Below are 21,202 nucleotides of genomic sequence, written 5' to 3'. Positions count from 1 at the left end.
GTCAATGGCTACTTCCCATCCTCTCAGTGAAAACGGTCCAAATGCTCTGTCACAGCACGGCTAATCATCTGTCGGTTCTCAATCAGGTTGGAATAGAATCTAATGATTCTTTTGCGTCTGTCACTAACGCCCAGCCTTCAGGAGTTTGAAGCTCGTCACAGTCATCCAATCCCAGATTCCTACTCAGAATACCACAGACAAGGTTTAGACTTTCTGGATTCTCATGAATACCGCCATCAATCCGGCTTATACCACGAAGATTCTGATTAATGAATCTAAGAGATACTCATTCAATCTGATGTAGAACGGAGGTGGTTGTCACGCACACATTCATAGATTGAGGAAGGTGATGAGTGTCACGGATCATCACCTCCTTCACAATTAAGCGCGAATGAACATCTTAGATAGGAACACACACACGTTTGAATGAAATAGAAACAATTGCATTAATTCATTGAGACGCTGCAGAGCTCCTCACCCCCAACAATGGAGTTTAGAGACTCATGCCGTCAAAGAGTATAAAATTCAGATCTAAAAATGTCATAAGGTTCAAAATAAGTCTCTAAAAGTTATTTAAATACTAAACTAGTAACCTAGGTTTACAGAAAATTAGTAAACTAAGATAATTGGTGCAGAAATCCACTTCTGGGGCCCACTTGGTGTGTGCTAGGGCCGAGACTTAAGTTTCTCACATGCCTGGGCTGTTTCTGGAGTTGAACGCCAGGTTGTAACGTATTTTTTGGCGTTGAACTCCAACTTGTAACCTGTTTCTGGCGCTGGACGCCAGACTGTAGCATGGAACTGGCGTTGAACGCCAGTTTACGTCGTCTATCTTCGCGCAAAGTATGGACTATTATATATTGCTGGAAAGCCTTGGATGTCTACTTTCCAATCCAATTGAGAGCGCGCCAATTGGACTTCTGTAGCTCCAAAACATCCATTCCGAGTGCAGGGAGGTCAGAATCCAACAGCATCAGCAGTCCTTTTTCAGCCTAAATCAGATTTTTGCTCAGCTCCCTCAATTTCAGCCAGAAAATACCTGAAATCATAGAAAAACACACAAACTCATAGTAAAGTCCAGAAATATGATTTTTTCTTAAAAACTAATAAAATTATATTAAAAACTAATAAAAACATGCTAAAATCTATATGAAATTACCCCCAAAAAGCGTATAAAATATCCGCTCATCACTAGTGTTTCACAAAACTTATTCACTCTATCATGAAACATGCAAACATTAACTACCATATACTATAAACAATAAAGAAATATATACAAACAAACCAAACAAGATGAAATAGAAATAAAGCTACTCAAAATGAAGAAAAAGAACTACAAGATTATTGCAAAGTGTCTTGAGAAGAAAATTTTACCCCCCTCGAAGTCGTCGATCCTTCCCCACACTTAGTTCTTGGACAGTCCTCCGTGCATGCTCATGATTCGAGAGAATGAGAATCTTGGGGGGTCCACCTTCAGCTGGTGGTCTCGGAATTGGGTTGGTCGCCTTCATCATACTCCTCCCCAACTAGCTTGGATGAAGCCTCAGGAGTTGGTCCGGAGTCTCTTCCTTCTAGCTTTGCCACTATCAACTCAAAATGCTTTTGTTCCAGCTGCACCAGGTGGTGGATATCGTGCAAGATGTCTTGGAATAATTCCGGAAGAGGCCAGAAAAACGGTAAAGGAGTTGATGAAGTTGGTAGACTTGATGGTGGTGATGTGGGTGCCTTCCTCTTGGAGGGTGTTGTTTCTGTTGATCCTTCCAGATCTCCCCTCAGAATGAACTTGTTGCCTCTTGGAACCTCGAACATGATGTTCGTCGAATGCCTCTCTACTCCCGCTGCTATTGCTAAACGCATCACCATCGATGAAAAAGGAATGTTAATCTTCTTCTTCTCAATTAGTTTCCAAATTGATGTGCGTGTCAAAGGCACAATGGCTATGCTCTTTCCTTCCATAATAGCCCAAAGTAGCAAACCATGAAATAGTAGTTTATCAATCCGCCACAATTTGATGCCAAATACGAGCCTCAACATTCAAATTGGAGTAAGCAATACTAGTGGGAACATATTTCCTCCCTTTGCTAAACTCCCATGAAGCACCGGGACGGCCAATTCTCTCAAGAATAGGAGCTAAACACATCCTTCTCTTGAACACATTCGCTTTGATTCTCAGATAATCATTTCTCTCAGGCGAAATGTGGGGGATATTCAGAATAGCTTCTAGAGCTCGGTTGGAAGTATCCAACCTCTTTCCCCGGAGGAATACCGACTTCGCTTCCCAAGTTTGGTAGTTGGCGTAGAATTTCCGTACCATGGATTCATTAACTTCAATTGGGTCTTGCTTAAGAAACTCCCAATGAAGCGAGGCAATCCGCTCATGGATGAGCGCCTTGTATTTGTTTGGAACCTTTAGCGTCCGCTCCCAATGGATTTTTCTCTTCCCAAATTTTTCGTATCAAAAGTCAGCTCTTTGGTTAACCAAGACATTTGGGTTATCACTTGGGCAATCCATGAAGTAAGGTCTGGAAGGACGAGTTGTAGGTTGCACAACCGGTGAAGTGACCAGTGCCTTTCCTTTCTTTTGCATCCTAAAATGAAAACAAAAGATTTTCAAGATCATAGGGCAACGATAATATAAGATCAATGAGGAAGTACAAATAAAGTCAGGAAAATTGAATTCTTAATTGGAAGCTTTTTTTAAAATAGTGTGATTTACAAGAAAGACGGTGTGTATATTCCAATGGTGCGCACGGTTGGAACACACACACACCGGCCGATTACAACGACAATCACACTTTTAACTGATCAAAGCTCAATGCTTCTCAATTAAGTGCTTAAGTTGCAACTATAAAGCATGGACACAAAAGCAACTTCAAGCAAGCACCAAATGATTCATTGAAATTCTTTGAGTAGAATGGTCATTGAAGTTGTCGGTGTAAAAGTTCATTAGCAAAAAGGTTGTACAACAACAATAACCATTCACTCAAGGTGACTTGTCAATTGTTCATCCTCAAAAAGTGGTAATCACATGTACAATGTTCTTGATTTAAAGCCAAAAGATTTTTGATCAATACATCATCAAAAGTTGAACATTTGTAAAGTGATTACTTTATCGAAATTTCAAGATGAACAATGAAATTTGAGTTCTAACAACACAATGCATTTATAACCAAAATCACCCATCAACAAAGTACACAAGTCATGAAAGATATGGGTGTTTGGAACTTCAAGCATACAAACAAGGAAATGCATTGGTGAATCCAACTTGATTAACATCAAATGTCATAATTGAAGGTGCACAATTCATACAATATGACTAACAAGAGATAAATTGAATGTATATGATGGCCATGTCATATGAATCAAACAAAATGTTCATAGAGGCATTTTATCAAACATGTCGTATGCAATGTGCAAGCCTATCACAATCAATGCTCAATTCAATCATAATCAACCTAACAATCAAGTATCAACACTTGCAATACAAAGAGAGACAAAGAAAGCAATAGAATTAATCTAAGTAACATGAAAAGAAAACAAAGACAATTTCAAAAATCAACATAAAAAAGAAAATAAGAACCTGAAAATTAAAGGTTGAAAAGAACAAGAATGGGGAAGAAAACAGTGGCACTCCTTATAGTCACTGCGAGCTTGCGACGGTTGGTTTCGCCAGAAAAGCACCGGAGTAGAAAAACTCACCGGTGGTGAAGAAAGAAAAGAGAAAGGAAAGAGAGAAAGAAAGAAAAGAGAACTAAGGAGAGAGAGAGTATGAGAGAGATAGAGAGAGAGAGAGAGAGGGACGGCGGTGGCTGACGGCAGCGGTAGCCGGCAGCAGGGTCGCCTGAGAAGCTGGGCAGAGGTGGAGAGCAGCAGCAGAAAAGAAAAGAAGAAATGAAGAAAACTGCTGCTCAACAGGGCATGTTGCCCTATTAACGCCCAAAATGAGTCGTGTGCGTATGCACAAAGGCCTGTGCGCACGCACATAAGGCAAAATTAGAGGGGTGCGAATGCACACAGTGTGCGATCGCTGCAAACAAAGAGTGTGTATTTGAGTGTGTGGACGCACAGCTGGGAGCGCGCACACAGAGGTGGCTAGAAAGAGGGGTGTGTGTGTACGCATAAGTTGGTGTGTATGCACAAGACACAAAAAGGAGGGGGATGCGAGCGCACAGAGCGTGCGATCGCTCCCACCAGAGGGGTTGAACTAAAGCGTGCGAACGCACAGGGGCGTGCGCCTGCACAGAAAGCTTGTCTTTTTTTTCAAAGAGAAATTGCTTGAGGGAAGAATCATGTGTGTGTGCGCACACAGGTCTGTGCGCACGCACAGGAGCAAAGATGGGGGAGTTGTTCACGCGCACAGGCCGTTCCCACGCTCCCACAAGAGGGGCTGTGAATTGGTGTGCGGACGCACACGTCTGTGTGGCCACACAAATAGTGCAAAAAGGGAAGTGTGTGCGTACGCACAGAGCTGTGTGGATGCACAGGTCACAGAAAAAGGGGCAGCGCCCATGCACAGACTGTGCTGGCGCCGCGACCAGAGGGCATTGCAAGGGGTGTGCGGGCGCATAAGAAAAGAAAAGTAATGTGATAATGTGGGACGAGATCCAAAAAAAAAGGTTCCTAAACATTGGTGATCTTCTCCTATATATACTAATCTAATGATTACTTGACCTAAAAAGATATTACTAATAATTAAGAATTACACAAAGAAGATAAAATAAACTAAGGAGTGTGAAAATCCACTTTGGGGCCAACTTGGTGAGTGTTTGGACTAAAGGCCTTGTGCTCCCTGGCTGGCGTTGAACACCAGTTTTGGACGTTCAACTTAGGAGGTTGGTGCTTTTTGGGCGTTGAACTCCAAATGTGGACATTCAACGCTTATTTTGGGCAGTGATTCTAAAAACAAAGTATAAACTATTATATATTTCTGGAAAGCCTTGTAAGTTAGCTTTCCAACTCTGTTAAGACAATGTCAATTGGACCATTTTAGCTCAAGATATGCTCGTTGGAATGCACATAGGTCAATATTTAACAACATCTGCTATCCTTTCTTTGTCTTTGAATAAGGCTGTGCCAAATTTTGCCAATTTCACCCAAAAATTACCTAAAATCATAAGAAAAACCCAAAAAATCAAAGTACAAGCTTTAAAACTATCGTGACACTTTGTTATCCTTTGCTTTACAGTATGAGGTAAAGCTTTAGGTGATAGGGTGTTACAGCTCCGCAAGCTTCCCCCTACAGCGGACTAGACACGGGCAGGACGAGGCTGAACGGCGGTGGGTATTCAGTGGCGGTTCCTCTCCTCCCTCTCTCGGATCTCCCTCTTCCTTTGCTCTCTCTTTTCTTCCCCATTAGTGTGTATGTGTTGAAGATGGGAGGTTGGCAGGTGGGAAAGAAATATTAGTGCTAGGGTTTGTGAATTAAAAAATTGTAAGGATAATTTTTGTAATTTTAATAAAATTAGGGATAATAGAGTAATTAAAAACCAATTTTATTCCAACACTAACATTTATAAAAATAATAAATTACCAAATTATAATTTATTTTCAAAGAAATACTCTAATTCAATAATTAGAGATAATCAAATTAATTTTCTTTAAAATTATAAAATAAAGCTCAAAAACTAAATATTCAAAATTAAGCATATAAACTAAAAATACAATTCTAAATAAATATAATAAATCATAAATAATTTATTATTCAATTTTCAAAATCCGAAGTCTTACATAGCAGAACAGTCACAATTTGCCGCATTAACCGTCACTATCTTTCTTTATGTTCGGTTTTTTTAGCCGCCGAAAAATATCCACTACTGTCTATCGAAATTCTTGTAGTGATTCTTGAAAAAGTTTTAGGACGCTAGAATTAAGGTCTACTTTGTCGTTTAGAAGAGCTGGCCATTGGCCAACATCGATGGTTACTATGTTGGATTTTTATTTATGCAAACTTCCATCTACTTCAGAACTTACAAATGGTAGCATTTTTATTTGTTTTTTTTTGGAGGGTTTGCTTTAGTACACCCTTATTGTGTTGTGAAATGCGATGAGAAAGTGTTACTGTTGCTCCTGTTGGTTGATGTGTTGGTCACTAAGGACAAAAGGGGAAGAAGATAATGATGATGCCATTTATTGATTTATTTGTTTGTTAGTGAATACTCAGATATAGATGTTTTTATGTGAAGTGGATAGTTAAGAATCGTTAGATGGTGATTTAAACAAAGTTGTCAAATAATCTAACGGTTCCCAAATAACAACTTCACGTGAAGAGACTTGTGACGTTGATAGCTGAGAACCGGGCGTTAGATGATAATTTATGTAAATATGTTAAATTGTCTAACGACTCTCAACAATCAACTTCACATGAATATATTTGCATGTGAGTTTTTCTCTTATTTTAAATTCTATGACTATTAGTAACAATCAGGAAGATAATTTTATCCAAAAATTAAAAAAATAATTTTAATGCTAAATTTAATAGTAAAATTTCTTTTAGAAAAATATTAAGACAGTTTTAATTTTTATCCCAAATCATAATAAACAACGTTACATGTTCCTATTAATAAATTTACTTAACAATAATGTGTTACATGTCAAACGAAATCTAAATATGACCTTAGATATAAATAATTAACTAGCGCAATTTGCATCATTTTATATCTATTAACAGCAACATATATATAGTTAGGACCATATATTTTTTATTTTTACTATAAAAAAAGACTCTACTAACGAGAAAGTTCAACAAACATAAAACATAGATTTTTATTTGAAAGAAAGGACCCGGAGTAATTGATAAACAATATAGAACCACTACTTTATTATTATTTGATAAATTGAAAATAATAGTACAATCACGCACTTTGTTTATTTGTTTGATGTTGTATTTGGTTCACCATTGTTTTACTTAGTAAAAGGTGAATACATATACCCCCACGAAGAAAAAGGTGAACGATATATGTGACTGCTCAATCACATACTCCTATAGGTGCTTACATGGTGGGTGATAGACACAAGTGCATTCGTTTGTAAATTTATTACATGTTCCTATGGCTGGTGATCTACCAACAAAACTTGTGCACTCTTTAGAACAATCATCTGGTTCTGCAGGTGGAAGACAATAAATGTTGCCTATTTCTGTAACACAATATTTGTTTGATTGTGCTATTACTTGCAATTGGTTATTTCCTACAAATATTCAGATATAAAATACACTATTAGTCAAGAAACTAGAATCATCATAAGACAATTATTGAAAACAATATCTATTGAATTGTATGGATTTGATGCATACCAAAACCAACGGAAAGAACAAGTAAGAGGATGGAGAAATAAAATAAGATTTTCATGATGTTTAATTTGGTTTGAAAAATTTATTTTTGTTGTGTTTTTAATGGTTATGCTTTATAAAAGATTGGTCCTTTAGTATTTATAGGTACTTAATGATAAACAAAACGTTATAAACTTTTTTAGGGAGTTATAATGATGATTTTTCAATTTGACCTATTTATTTACCCCTTATGTCGCAATTTTGATTTTGCAAACTAATTCTAATTTACTATTTTCATATTTAATGGTTCTGTTGAGTATTAATTTATACCAAAATTTATTCTTCTTAAGGTCATCTATCTATTATATATTATTAAAATCAAATTTTATCAATTAATAGTATAACTAATATGGCATATTTTTGAAAATATTTGTTGATTAATTTTATTTAATTTATTTAGATATATTTGTATTATTTATTTATTTTATTTTATTAAGATAAATATTAAATTATTTAATATTCTGTTTGACTATATTAACTATAATTAATCAATTATATTAATTATTTAATTTGATTGGAATAAATAAATTAATTTTGTTTTAATTTGCATTAAATTTTTGTCTTACGAAATTTGGTTAATGATTTTTAAAAATGTTATAATTAATCATTTATTTAATTTGTTAAAATAAATATCAAATTATTAATATTTTGTTTGACCACATTAACTAATTACTTTTTATATTGGCCGCATAAATGATCATCTAAAAAAACTGATGTAATTATGCAACTGTGTAAAATTTTTTGTACTGTTTTACGACAAGACACATTTTCATTACAAAACATTGAATTTGTGACGAAAAAACTTTACGTTATAAAACATATTGAACTTTTATAACAAAATAACTTTTTGTTACAAGACGTTTTAAACGTTTGCCACAAATTAAAACACCTTTAATTTTTGTTATAAAATATTTTAAACTTTTGCAATAAAATGACTTTTCGTTACAAAAATAAAAACTTTTGCAATAAATTGTTATTACAAAAGATTCTTATTTTGTAACAATAACTAATTCTTGTTTACAAAAAAATAACAATTTATAACAATTTTAAAAATTTGATACAAAAAATTTGTTATAAATGCTACATTTTCTTATAGTGCTTATTTATTTTTATTAATGATATTTAAAAATGTTATAATTTTTACATGCCCTATTTATAATATATTTTTTATTTATTTAACTTATTTATTGAGCTAAATAATTATAATTAATTAATTACATTAATTTTTTAATTTAATTAATTTGAAATACATGTTATTTGATTTAATTATTGTCACATTAATGTTTGAGTAGTTGTTTATAAAAAAATTTCTTTATTTTCTCACTAATCTTAAATATTTTTATTTTAAATTTCAGATTTTTATTTATTGTTTATATTTCTTTTTTATTTTAATATCAACTCTAATATTTCTATTAATATTTTCTTGAAACTTATTATCTAATAGTGAAATGTCCACCATCAATTATATGTTCGTGAATATTTCTTCAATTTATTAAAAAAATATAATTTTATTCCTTTTTTATTTTATCTATTTATGTATTTCATAACTTATTATTTAGTGTAAAAAGTCATATATGCTAAAAGAGAGTCCCTTTTTTTTCTTAATTGCTCTTTTATTCAGGAATAATTTTTTTCCTTCTATGATGCATTATTCCAATTTGTTTAAGTTTTCATAAAATTTTTATTACAAATTTTATCATTTTTATTAGATATAAGTTAATTTATTATAACTCTTAACATATTGAGTCTTCTTATTATTTAAATTATATTTCTTATATGCTTAATTTCATTTATGATTTGGTAAAATAAGTGATAAAATAATATCGATGAAGACTGTTGGGCATCTCTTTCTTCATCTTTTTCGCTTACCTCCCTTTTTATAGAGATCATGAGTAAATAGTGGTTATGCGTTAAGGGTAAGTATAAACTATATCCTACTTCTCTTAATAAAATTTTTATTATCTATCTTAAATAGAAAAATATTATAAATTACTTTAGACCAATAAATTTGTCATCATTATGGGCAATTGTAGAATTTTAAAAAAAAATTATAATTATTCGATGGTTACTTCATTTAGCTTAGTATATTAGTTTTCATAGTCAAATATTACCTTAAATTTATGTTGGACCAAACATTTTAATAAAGGACATTTAAAAGGGTGCAACCTTTCTTAACTAAAGAATAGATAAATATATATGCTTATTACAATAGTTAACACCTTGGAAAAAGATAAGAACATGGATTGGAGAATTAAGTAAAAAAAAATAGCATTTGGGAAGAGTTTGAAGATGATGTATTTGAACTTTTTATTGTGATTGTTCCTATTATTTTATATTTCAATATTTGTTATTTTAGGTTTTTGAATATTGTTCCTTTATATTTTGGTATTTTAAAAATATTTTTTGTCTAATATATTTATTTTTAGGTCTAATAATTATTTTTTACAAAAAAATACTAAATTAAACATAAGTTAATCCCAAATTCAAAAGTTATGTTGATTAGTACAAGTATTGCCGTATTTAATATAATTTAATTTATTTTTATAATAGTATAATTGATTCAAAATGAATGATAATTAAAACTAGAAAATAATTAGAAAAATAAAATGTTCATAATTACTTTAAAAATAGATAATGAAATAAGTTTCAGGTATTACTTTATTTGGATTATTAATAATTTACTACAAAAAATTTGTCGAATATTATCGGATTTACCGATAGAACTACCAAAAAAATTTACTGAAAAATTTATTATTGTTGGATTTAGCAGCAAAAGAAATTAGGTAGTAAAACCCTCGTGTTATTAGTAGATTTTTAAATTTGACAAAACTTTCTAGCAAAATTAGTGGCAGATTTGAATAATTGATTGACAAAATTATAGAAGTGGTTATCATTGTATTGTTGGAAATCTTTTTACGGTAACTTTGGCTCCATAAATTCTATTTTCTCGCTTTATCACTAATAGATTTATCCACCAATAAATGCGATGGTAATATATATTATTTGATATTAATTAAATTAAGGCATATCGGTGGATTCTCCCAATGGTAAACTTAAATTTAATTTTTTTTGAAGCCGTTAAAACTTTTTAGTACCTGATATATGATTATCAATACGTTAACAATTACTACTCAAATCTTTAATTAAGGAAGATCAAGTATTATTTATAAAACAAATCAATTATATATGAAATAACAAGTGTGCCAAAGAAAAAATAAAAGAGATAAACTATCAATACTGTCAAGCAAAGTAAAACAAAATCCTAATTAGTACAGGTGCTATTTGAAATTCTCTTTAATCTTCGTTTACCTTCTCTCTCTACTAGATACCTCGGCGCATTGCAAAATCTACAAGCGATGAGATTTACATTCCCTTGTAATACAGCATACAATCATTCGAGTAACAATTAATTTTTACCGAATTTAGAACTAATTCATTACAAATGGTGGGCCACTTATCAAAAGATTTTTGGATATGATTTAACTCAAACTTAATACTCATAATTCTAACACAGACAGACAATTTCGAGTGAATGCACCTATCAAACAACGGTTATGCTACAGATTCTAACAAATTATAAAATCTCCTTGCGTGCAGGTTTTCCATTAACATTAACACTGATTGTATCAAATATAATCTCATTGTATCTCTCTTGGTTACCTTCCCAATTCACCTCTTCTAAGTTCACTTCTCTAACCACCTTAACCCTCCTTGATCGACCCTCAAACCTATTGAAATTTGATGTAGACCAATTGATTCCCGGCTCATCAACATTTTTGTATTCAATCCTTGAACCAATTACAATAAAAGTGAAAGGTTATATCTGAAGGTCCTAACCACTTAGTCAGCCAACATTTATAGCACAAACAGCTAGATATTTCTTGAGACCTAAACAGTTTCATGTTGAAGACATACACAACAAACTAATTAACCCCCTCAAAGAACTCAGGTTTTAACACCCGTTAACCATTATTCCTATCGTACATCCACAAACAATGAATTGGAATTATTTTGCCACAAACAATCTAGAATTCAACTAACAACACAACTTATTAATTTTTTAGAAACTCTGGCAGAGTTTCATCTATAATTAGAATCCTCCTCCAAATGTCATTTTTATTTTTCACACACCAAACATGTCTTTAAATAATTTTAACCATAGTTGTTTAAATTTGACCGAAAAACTGCTGAACTGGACCCTACACCGGTCCGGTCCAAGGCTATGAACGTTTAAGGTATAGAATTGATACGAACTGGTCAAACCAAAAGTGAACCTGTAACATCCTAACTTTTAGCAACTCGTGATCGTACTAAAATTCTGAGCGTTACTTACCTCTATTCCTTTAATTATATTATATTTAATATTAAGCCTTCGCGGGTACGAACCAAAAGTTTAATTAATAAAACGGAAAGGTTTTACTTTTAATCACTTAATCACAAAGATATATATATTTACATAGCATTATATACATAGACTTATATCAAGATTCTCAAATACAAGTCCTATCCCCTCTAAAAACTAAAAACAATAAACGACGAGGGAAAAACAAAATCTAAAAACTTAACTCGTGAGTATAATCTTCTATGCTCCTGAAACTCTGCATTAAACCTTCGCACCTGTAGCTGAAAGGGGTGGAAATAGGGGGTAAGAACTGGGAAGTTCTTAGTAGGCTCAGGATTCATTATCCAAATTTGAAACTCATATTTTCCTTATAAAAATTTCACGCAAAATGACATTTCATATATTTCACCGCTTACAAAGAAACCATTTTAACAAAAGCTTACTGTTGGTCCTTCCAATCACGACCTTTAGCCCAAATCAAATCAACTCGGTCTCTGGTCCAAATTAAATCAACTCGGTCTAGGACCCAATTTAACATGAATCACCATCAAAACTCAATCACAAAATAGAATCAATCATAGGCACAAACAATGCAAGACAAACACAAATCAGAAGGCAATTACAGAACATAGAATCCAACCACAAGCACACACAATCATGAAAACATAATCACAACAAGTATGCACAAACAAGTATAATGCATGTCTAGTCCTATACAGACCATGAGCTCATGTGTCGATTTGTTGCCTGATTCCCGACACTGGTCCTAAGATAAGCATTCCGTACCGCCGTTCTTATCTCAGCCAACGTCCCCTCCATGAGCGTTACACATCGCCGTGCTCATGGGGAAACTTCCCTTCCGGTCTCCAGTGAGCGTTATGTATCGCCGTCCTCATTGATCCGTCTTTATATTATCAAGTGAGCGTTACGTATCGCCGTCTGCACTAGACACTTGGCACTAAGGCTCAAACAGCATTTAATTTCTTTTCAATCTTTGCTCTCCACTCTACTACGGTAGAGATCCCTTTAATTAATACCTTCTTTTTTATCTGCTCTACTGTGAAAGACGTTCATTAAAGTCTTTTATCTTTGGTCTCTGCAATCCTGTGGCAGATATCCCTTTAGTTATTACATTATTTTCTTTCTCAACTTTCTTTTTATTTTCTTACTTCTTTTCTTTCTCTCTTCTTTTCTTCAATCTTTTAATTCTTTATCATGACTCAACTTCATATTCTTCCCTCGCCTTTTCCTAAGTATCTTATGAAAAAGAATCGTAAAGTACTTTAATTAAGTCTGCGTTCTCTAAAACTTTGAAGATCATTCAGTTTGCTCTTCTCTAACATATAATAATATTAATAATATCTTTACTATATAATATTCTTAATAAAATAATAAAAATATTAATATAAATAAGATATTTTAAATAGTAAATATAATATATATATACATACATATATATTCTTTCTTAAAACTTAGTTTATAAAACCTTAGATTTTAAACTCTTATTAATTACTTTTTAAATCACGAACTTTTTAATATTCTATTTTTAACCTTAATATTTTATAAAATTATATTTGAACCCTCACTTATTTTCATATTTATAAAAATAATCCTGAACTTTATAAAATACCCATTTTTATCGTCGTTATTTATTTATTACCCATAATATCCGAAAACTTATATAATTACAAATTGTACCTCAATTTTTATACAATTTTACTCTTCAAAAATAAATTTTAAATATTAGTCTTGCTCTTATACCAAAACCGAAACCCTTAGCCCTTCCCTTTCAAATTATTACTTGTATTTTAATCCGTTTTCGAGTCTTTTAGTTACCGATTTTTCTCAACTTTTAATTTAATCTTTCAACCACCAAATCTCATCAATTTTCTCAAAATACTATATCACAGCAGTCCCAAAACTGTTAAAACAACCACAGATAAGCTATTCCTTATAGCCAAACTAACAAATCACAAGCTACAACAATAATTCAACATAAACTCATTCAAGCTCAAACAATAATCAACCAAATCAATATTCACTTATAAAATTCACATTTAACTATTATAAAGTTACCAAACCCTACCTCCATATGAATTCAAAATACTTGAAACTCTAGAGAAGCTTTTCAACCATGTTGCTGAAGAAGAAAATGTCAGAAATTGTCTACGCCTCCAAGAATTCCAATTGGCCGAACTTAAAGGGAAAGGGAGCTATGTCACCGTTAGCTTCCACCGAGCAAAAATAACACTAACATGTAGAGGAGGAGAATACAAACACTTTTACCAAATTAGATTTTTTATCGAAGTTACGGATCACATACAGAGAATGCACAAAAGCATAGTTAGTCCATCCCTCAGGCTCTACAGGAACGAACTACTCTGATACCATAATGTAACACCCTAATATTCAAATCCTTATGCTCGAGTCATAAGTCAATGATAATAAGGTGGTACAACTCTCAAGGAGGATTTTTAATACATAATTATAAGTAAGATTGAAAGGAGTATTAATCGAGAAGCCTAAAAAGAGTGAAAATAAAAATTGCGAAGTCGTATCACTCAAGTATCAAAAACAAAAAGGTAAAGCGTGAAATCGAAAGCGATATGCAGATAAAGGTAGTAAGGAGAATAAGAGAAGGACAGTATATAGATATATAACATAAGTAAATAGCCACTAGTCGCGACCCGCGAAGTTTAGGTAGGCTAGGGTACAGTATAACAGTAGTTGACAATAGTATCTCCTAACTCTCCCAAAAGAAATATAAAAACCTCTATAGGCAAGTTCAAAAGAGTTTAATACATAATATAGGCATTTCAAAATAAAGGTGGAGAGATTCTAAGTAAAATATAAAGTAGAGAATATAAAGATCTTTGTCGTCTCTCAGATGAACCATAGCTCACTTTTGATCACCTGGACCTGTATCTGAAAAATAAGAGATATACACAAAATGAGAAATCCCGACCCATAGGTTCCCAGTACGGTAAAAGTGCCAAATAAATACAATGCATTGTAATAAAAACTCACTAAGCATCCTAAACTTCCTTTCATCAAATATTCATCTTATGTTCTCGCTAATCCATAAATAGGCAACTGTCATAAGAAAATGCTAATCTGATTCATATTCCTCATGCTTTCCAACTTTCTAACTCTCCGACAATTCACAATCAGAATCACAAACAGAACCATCCTCAACTGTTTTGTCTCAGCAAATCTATATCATTACCTTATATCCTCACTTGGAGCAAGTGAGATCATTTCACTGCGTCTACCCAGGAAACTCAATCACCTCATTCAATAATCATCATCATTATTTAATTTAATCATTAACTCATCTCATCAAGAATAACCCTCAGCGTCAACCGACACCAGCATAAGGGACCTCTCAATTGTACAAACACAAGTAATACAGACAAGTAATACACAATAAGGTACAAGTAGAACAAGTAGCACATAATCGGGTAACATAGCATATATGATATAGCAATCCAAACCAAATAGGCAAACTCAAACAATTCTAACATATGAAAATGATGTATGCCTTCCGTATGGCTGATGATATCATCTGTCGGTTATATAGCCAACCCGACACGTCCTGGTAGTTAACCATGGATAAAAACACCCATGCAGAGCAAGTGGGTTTGAGGTACAACGCCTTTACTACTACCTGCTTAACCCAGAGCTAGTGGAACAACCACTACTATGGCTACTACCCAGGTGGGTGTTTAAAAATTCAACCTGGAGCGAGTGGAATCACCACTACTGCCGCTACTACCCAGGAATCACAATCTCTAACCTGGAGCAAGTGGAACGAATCACAACCCTTGCTACTACCCATGCGTCACAATCTCTTACCTGGAACAAGTGGGATGAATCACAACCTTTGCTACTGCCCAGGATCTCAAAACATACATTCATTCAGTTTAAAATCAATCATCTATGTTATCAAAGCTCAAACATTAACCTGGAGCATGCAAGCGGAATGAACCACAACCCTTGCTACTACCCAGGTATCACAAATACATAGCAAAAGAAAAGAGCAATAATCTGTAGACATCTTGGTCTACTCGCTCATGGTGTACAGTGTCAGCAATTTTTAAGAAATCTACTAAGAATTCTGTTGGTTCTTCCTGTGGAAGTCTAAAAAACTGGCAGGTTTGCTGCACCATGGTAATAAGTTGAGGGTTTAGTTCAAAGCTACTTGCTCTGATGTGAGGTATGCTAATACTTCTTTCATAGAAGTCAGTAGTAGGGTTTGTATAAGACCCCAGAGTTTTTTTGAACTCTGCATTCCCATTTGGGTTCATGATAAAGAAAGGTAGAAGAGAAGAGAGGAGAACGAAGATACAAGATGTAGAAGAAGAAGAGATAAATCAGAATTAAAATATTTTTGTTTTTATTTTATTATTTAATTATTTCGAAATTAAAATTAATTAATTAAAAAGAATTAAAAATAATTATTAAATTTCGAAAATAGAAGATAAGGAAGAGGAAAAGAATTTTTGAAAATTAAGAAAGAGAAGAGTTAGTTAGGAAGTTTTGAAAAAGAGGAGAGAGAGAAGAGACGCAACTAATTAAGAAAAGATTTGAATTTAAAATAAAATAAGAAATAAGATAAGAAAAGAGTTGAATTTAGAAATTCGAAATTGAAATAGAATTTTGAAAATTAAATTGAAGTTTGAAATTTGAAATTTGAAATTTTAAAAATTGAAACTTGAAATTTGAAATTTAAATTTTGAATTTTGAAAAAGATAAGATTTGATATTTGATTTTGAAAAAGATTTGATTTTAAAATTTGAATTTTTCAATTCTAAATTTTGAAAATTAAAAAAGATAAGATAAAATTTTGAAAAAGATATAATTTTTATTTTTTGAAAAGATTTGATTTTTGAAAACTTGACAACTAAGATATGATAAGATAAAAATTTGAAATTAAAATATGAATTTTTAATGAGATTTTCAAAAATTATGGTTAAGATTAAGTTAGAAAAGATATTTATTTTTTTATTTTTTGAATTTAATGATGAAAGAGAAAAACAAGTAAAAGACACAAGACTTAAAATTTTTAGATCTAATGCCCCTATTTTTTGTCGAAAATTTGGAGGGAAACGCAAAGGAACACCAAACTTAAAAATTTTAAGATCAAAACACAAGGAAGACTCAAGAACGCTTTGAAGATTAACAAGAACACTGAGAACAAGACTCAAGAAATTTAAAGAACAGAAGAACACACAAAGAACACCAAACTTAAAATTTTTAGAAAACTAGAAAGTAATTTTTGAAAAATACAAAGAAAAACAAAAGAAGACACCAAACTTAAAGATTAAAAGAAAACTCAAACAAAAAGACACTAATTTTGAAAATTTTTAGAAAGAAGACTCAAGGATTTTCGAAAATTACCAAGAACACATGTAAAAATCTCAAACAGAAAGCTAAGGATGCTTGAAAATAAACTGCTTGAAAAATGTTTTTGAAAAAGTTTTAAAATTCTTGTAATTTGAAGAAAACAACAACATGTAAGACTCAAACCAAGAACAAAAATTAAACAAAGAAAATAAAAAATATTTTTGAAAAAAGGTTTTAATTTTTCGAAAATAAAGAATAGAAAAATAAAAATAAAAGACTCAATAAAAATCAGAAAAACTCAATTAAAAATGATCAAGAAATAAATTACATGATCTAGGGAGCAAGACAATCTGTCAGTTTGTCCAAATTCAAACAATTCCCAACAACGGCGCTAAAAACTTGGTGGCACGAATCCCCACACTTTCGTACTACTATACCAGCAAGTGCACCGGGTCATCCAAGTAATACCTGAGTGAGTCAGGGTTGATCCCACGAGGATTGTTGGCTTGAAGCAATCTATGGTTATCCCACAGGTCTTAGTTAGGCGAATCAGAAGGAGTTGGTTTAATTTGTATAATTTACTTTTTATATCAAATATTTGGAAGATAAACAAGAATAAGGAATTAAATGGAATAAAGAAAAAGAGTAATTAGAACTCGAAAGTTGTGTAAATTATGAAAAGAGAATAGTTGAGGACTGGAGTTGCTTTGTCTTCCTAAATTAAATCTGGTAGTATTGTTTCCTTTGCTTGTGAGTGATTTTTTCAATGGCAGTCTGTATGTGATCGACGCTAGTTTGAGCAACCGCCAATACTCCTCCAGATCTGAACCCCAGGTTTAGTGCGGATCTATTCTGGTTGAGGGTGAAGCTCCTACAGTTCATTCTCTTTGATGATTCTACTCAAAACGCCACAAACAAGGTCGAATCTTCCAGATCGGAGGATGCTGCGCCTTAGGTTCTAGCCTTTACCACAGAGACCCTAATCTCCTCGTAAATTGGCTGAACTGATGTCTCGAGAAGTCTCCAATGAAGTCGTGGATTAGCTGTCTGAGAGACGTATAGTCAAGCTGGTGGTTCATCATTGTTCGATGAAAGACTCACTTTGAACCTATGTAGAATGTGATAACCTTATGCCAGTTCAACGTATTCATATTGATGACGAACGAATATACATCTTAGAATTCACCAAACACGGATCGAAGAGAAACAGTAATACTTTTATTAATTTATAGGATGTAACGAATAAAGGAGCAGGAGCAAAAAGGGGAAACAAAATAGTGAGGCAAAATGACCATAAGGGGGCAGAGTTAGTTAGAAAAAGTGGACACGTGGAGCATGGTCCGAATGTACTGGGTGTGAGACGCAGTAGCAGAAGACGCACTATTAGTAGGAAATTGGAGAATCATGTGCAGTAGAAGATTGTGGTATTTGTCTCTTTCCTTTCTTGAATTCTCATCTCTCTTTTCTACCTTCTTTCCTTCTTATGGTCTCTCCTCTCTTCCTCTCGCAGGTTCAAGCAGGACATCATAGCTGCTACCCCCTTTTTATTGGCCTCAATAATTCCATTGTTATAGCTTTATAAATACTGTCTTACTCTCTTCCCTCTCTTGCTTATGTTCTGTCACTTAATCCCTACACTTATTAATACAATTTCACTGCAATTTTGAGGCATTTACCACTGTTTACTGTCTATTGCATTTTGTTATAATTTCTGCACCCTTCCATTTGGTGCTTTCATTGGCCATGGCAGAAAACACTCGCATGAAGACGATGGAAGTGGAATTGAAGTGTTTGTCTCAAATGATAGAAACTGTGGCTGAGGAAAACAGAGCAGAACGTGCTCGAGTGCAAGAGGCAACGAATCTGAAATTCGAGACGATTCAGTCATCCCTCACTTAGCTCCTCTCCGATCGGTCCCGACAACACTCCATCTCTCATGAGTCTCCGCTGGGTTCGAACTCTGGAGTTGACAATTACTCGCGTCCTTGGTCACAACCCCAAAGGGTGAGCTTCGATCTTCCTAAATTTGATGGTAATGATGCGTTGAGTTGGATTTTCTCCACAGATCAGTATTTTGAATTCTTTAGAGTACCTCCGGAAGAGCAAATCGGCCTTGCTGCGATGCACATGACTGGCTCCGCGATTCCATGGTTTCAGATGTCACAACGCTCCGCTCCGTTTTGTTCATGGACGCAGCTCAAGCGTGCTATTGAATTAGAGTTTGGCCCTTCCTTATTTGAGTCTCCCAGGGAGCTTCTGTTCAAGCTGCAACAACAGGGTTCCGTAAGTGACTTTTACGCTGAATTTGTAGCTCTTGCTAATCGAACTCATATCGAACTTGCTGATGCGTTACGCGACTATTTCATTAGCGGTCTCCGAGCCGATATTAGACGTGAGGTAAAAGCTCAATGTCCACCCTCACTGCTGCGTGCCGTAAGCTTGGCTAGGCTCTATGAAGACAAGTTTTCGACATCTCCGCGGCACACTTCAGGTCCGGCAACCTCTAAGTCTCCATCGCACGGCTCCTCGACACCTGCGCGTGCCTTTCAACGGAACAGCTTGCCTCTCCTGCTTCCCACACCATCTCAGAAGCCAGCTCTCCCACCACCTAAGAACCCCATTTGCCATTTGTCTCCGGCAGAGATTCAGAGTAAACGAGAGAAAGGTCTTTGTTATTGGTGTGATGACAAATTCACAGCTGCTCATAAGTGCTCAAATCGGCAATTCATGCTTATGCAAGTTGAGAATGATGAGGTAAATATAGTGGTGAATAGTGAGGACATAGTTGTGTCTGAAGGAGAACAATTACAACAGCTGGATGCAGAGGTGATAGACCATAATCTCTCTTACAATGCCATGCATGGCACGTCGGGTCACTCCACTATTCGAATCAAAGCTCACATTGGTGAGCTAGAAATCCAAGCACTCATTGATGGTGGGAGCTCTGATTACTTCATCCAGCCGCGGATTGCAAAATTTTTGAATCTCTCCATTGAGCCAGCTCCGGGAGTCCAAGTTGTAGTGGGAAATTTTGACATTATGCAGGTTGAAGGTCGCATCCCTTTGCTAGAAGTGACATTGCAGGGTTATAAAGTGCTGGTCCCTAATGTATTTGTTTTAAAAGTTGCTGGTGGTGATCTCGTCATTGGAACCGCTTGGTTGAAACGATTGAGAGCCCATATTGTGGACTATGAAGCAGCTTATATTCGATTCATGCATGAGGGTAGTTTGATTACGATACATGGGGAGAAGACCAATGCTATAGCTCAGGCAGAATTCCACCACATCAGGAGACTTGTGCATACCAATTCTATTGCTGAGGCTTTCACATTGCAGCTGCAGCCTCAGGTTGAAGCTGCTCATTCTTCCTTGCCTCTACCTGATGACATACACCCGGAATTGGCGAAATTGCTGCACTTATATGCTGGGATGTTTGCGCAACCTTCAGGCCTACCACCACAGCACCGTTATGATCACTGTATTCCTCTAATCAAGGGTGCTAAACCTGTTAAGGTAAGACCCTACCGCTACCCTCACAGTCAAAAAGCCCAGATAGAATTGATGGTCCAACAAATGCTTGACGACGGGATTATTCAACCAAGCCGGAGTCCATTTTCCTCTCCAATATTACTAGTCAAAAAGAAAGATGATACATGGCATTTCTGTACAGACTATAGAGCGTTAAACAATATCACCGTTAAGGATAGTTTTCCAATTCCTACGGTTGATGAATTACTTGATGAGCTGTTTGGTGCCTCCATTTTCTCCAAGCTTGATCTTCGTTCTGGTTACCACCAAATTCTAATCAGCCCTGAGGATAGATACAAAACAGCCTTCCGCACTCACCAAGGCCTTTACGAATGGCTGGTCATTTTGCTAAGCTCTCAAAGTGCTCCTTTGGAACCAATGAGATTGATTATTTAGGGCATACTATCTCAGACAGTGGCATTCACATGGAGAAAGCCAAGGTTCAAGCTATTATGGAGTGGCCTCAACCAACCAATGTGAAACAATTGAGAGGATTTTTGGGTTTAACCGGGTACTACCGTCGATTCATTCGTCACTATGCCTCCATAGCTAGTCCTCTTACTGAATTACTGCGTAAAGATGCCTTTTCTTGGGATGATGGAGCCACAATAGCTTTTAACAAATTGAAGGCTGCCATTACATCCAAACCTGTTTTAGCT

General features: G+C 34.3%; 1 protein-coding gene and 1 long non-coding RNA gene across 2 annotated transcripts; one reads left to right on the top strand and one right to left on the bottom strand.

The window, feature by feature from the left end:
• Positions 1–6,789: 6,789 nt before the first annotated feature.
• LOC110273825 (uncharacterized) lies at positions 6,790–7,459 on the bottom strand. Its single transcript, XR_002365245.2, has 2 exons — positions 7,292–7,459; positions 6,790–7,185 (listed from the first exon to the last, which is right to left on the bottom strand). It is a non-coding gene; the product is annotated as an uncharacterized LOC110273825 (long non-coding RNA).
• An 11,677-nt stretch (positions 7,460–19,136) lies between these two features.
• LOC107459423 (uncharacterized) lies at positions 19,137–20,939 on the top strand. The gene has a single exon (XM_016077654.1). It carries the CDS (start codon positions 19,137–19,139, stop codon positions 20,937–20,939), a length of 1,803 nt encoding a protein of 600 aa, XP_015933140.1.
• The last annotated feature ends 263 nt before the right edge of the window (positions 20,940–21,202 follow it).

The sequence above is a fragment of the Arachis duranensis genome, chromosome 7 (genome assembly GCF_000817695.3).
Source record: "Arachis duranensis cultivar V14167 chromosome 7, aradu.V14167.gnm2.J7QH, whole genome shotgun sequence".
Taxonomy (NCBI): domain Eukaryota; kingdom Viridiplantae; phylum Streptophyta; class Magnoliopsida; order Fabales; family Fabaceae; genus Arachis; species Arachis duranensis.
This window is presented reverse-complemented; position numbering and strand designations above follow the sequence as displayed.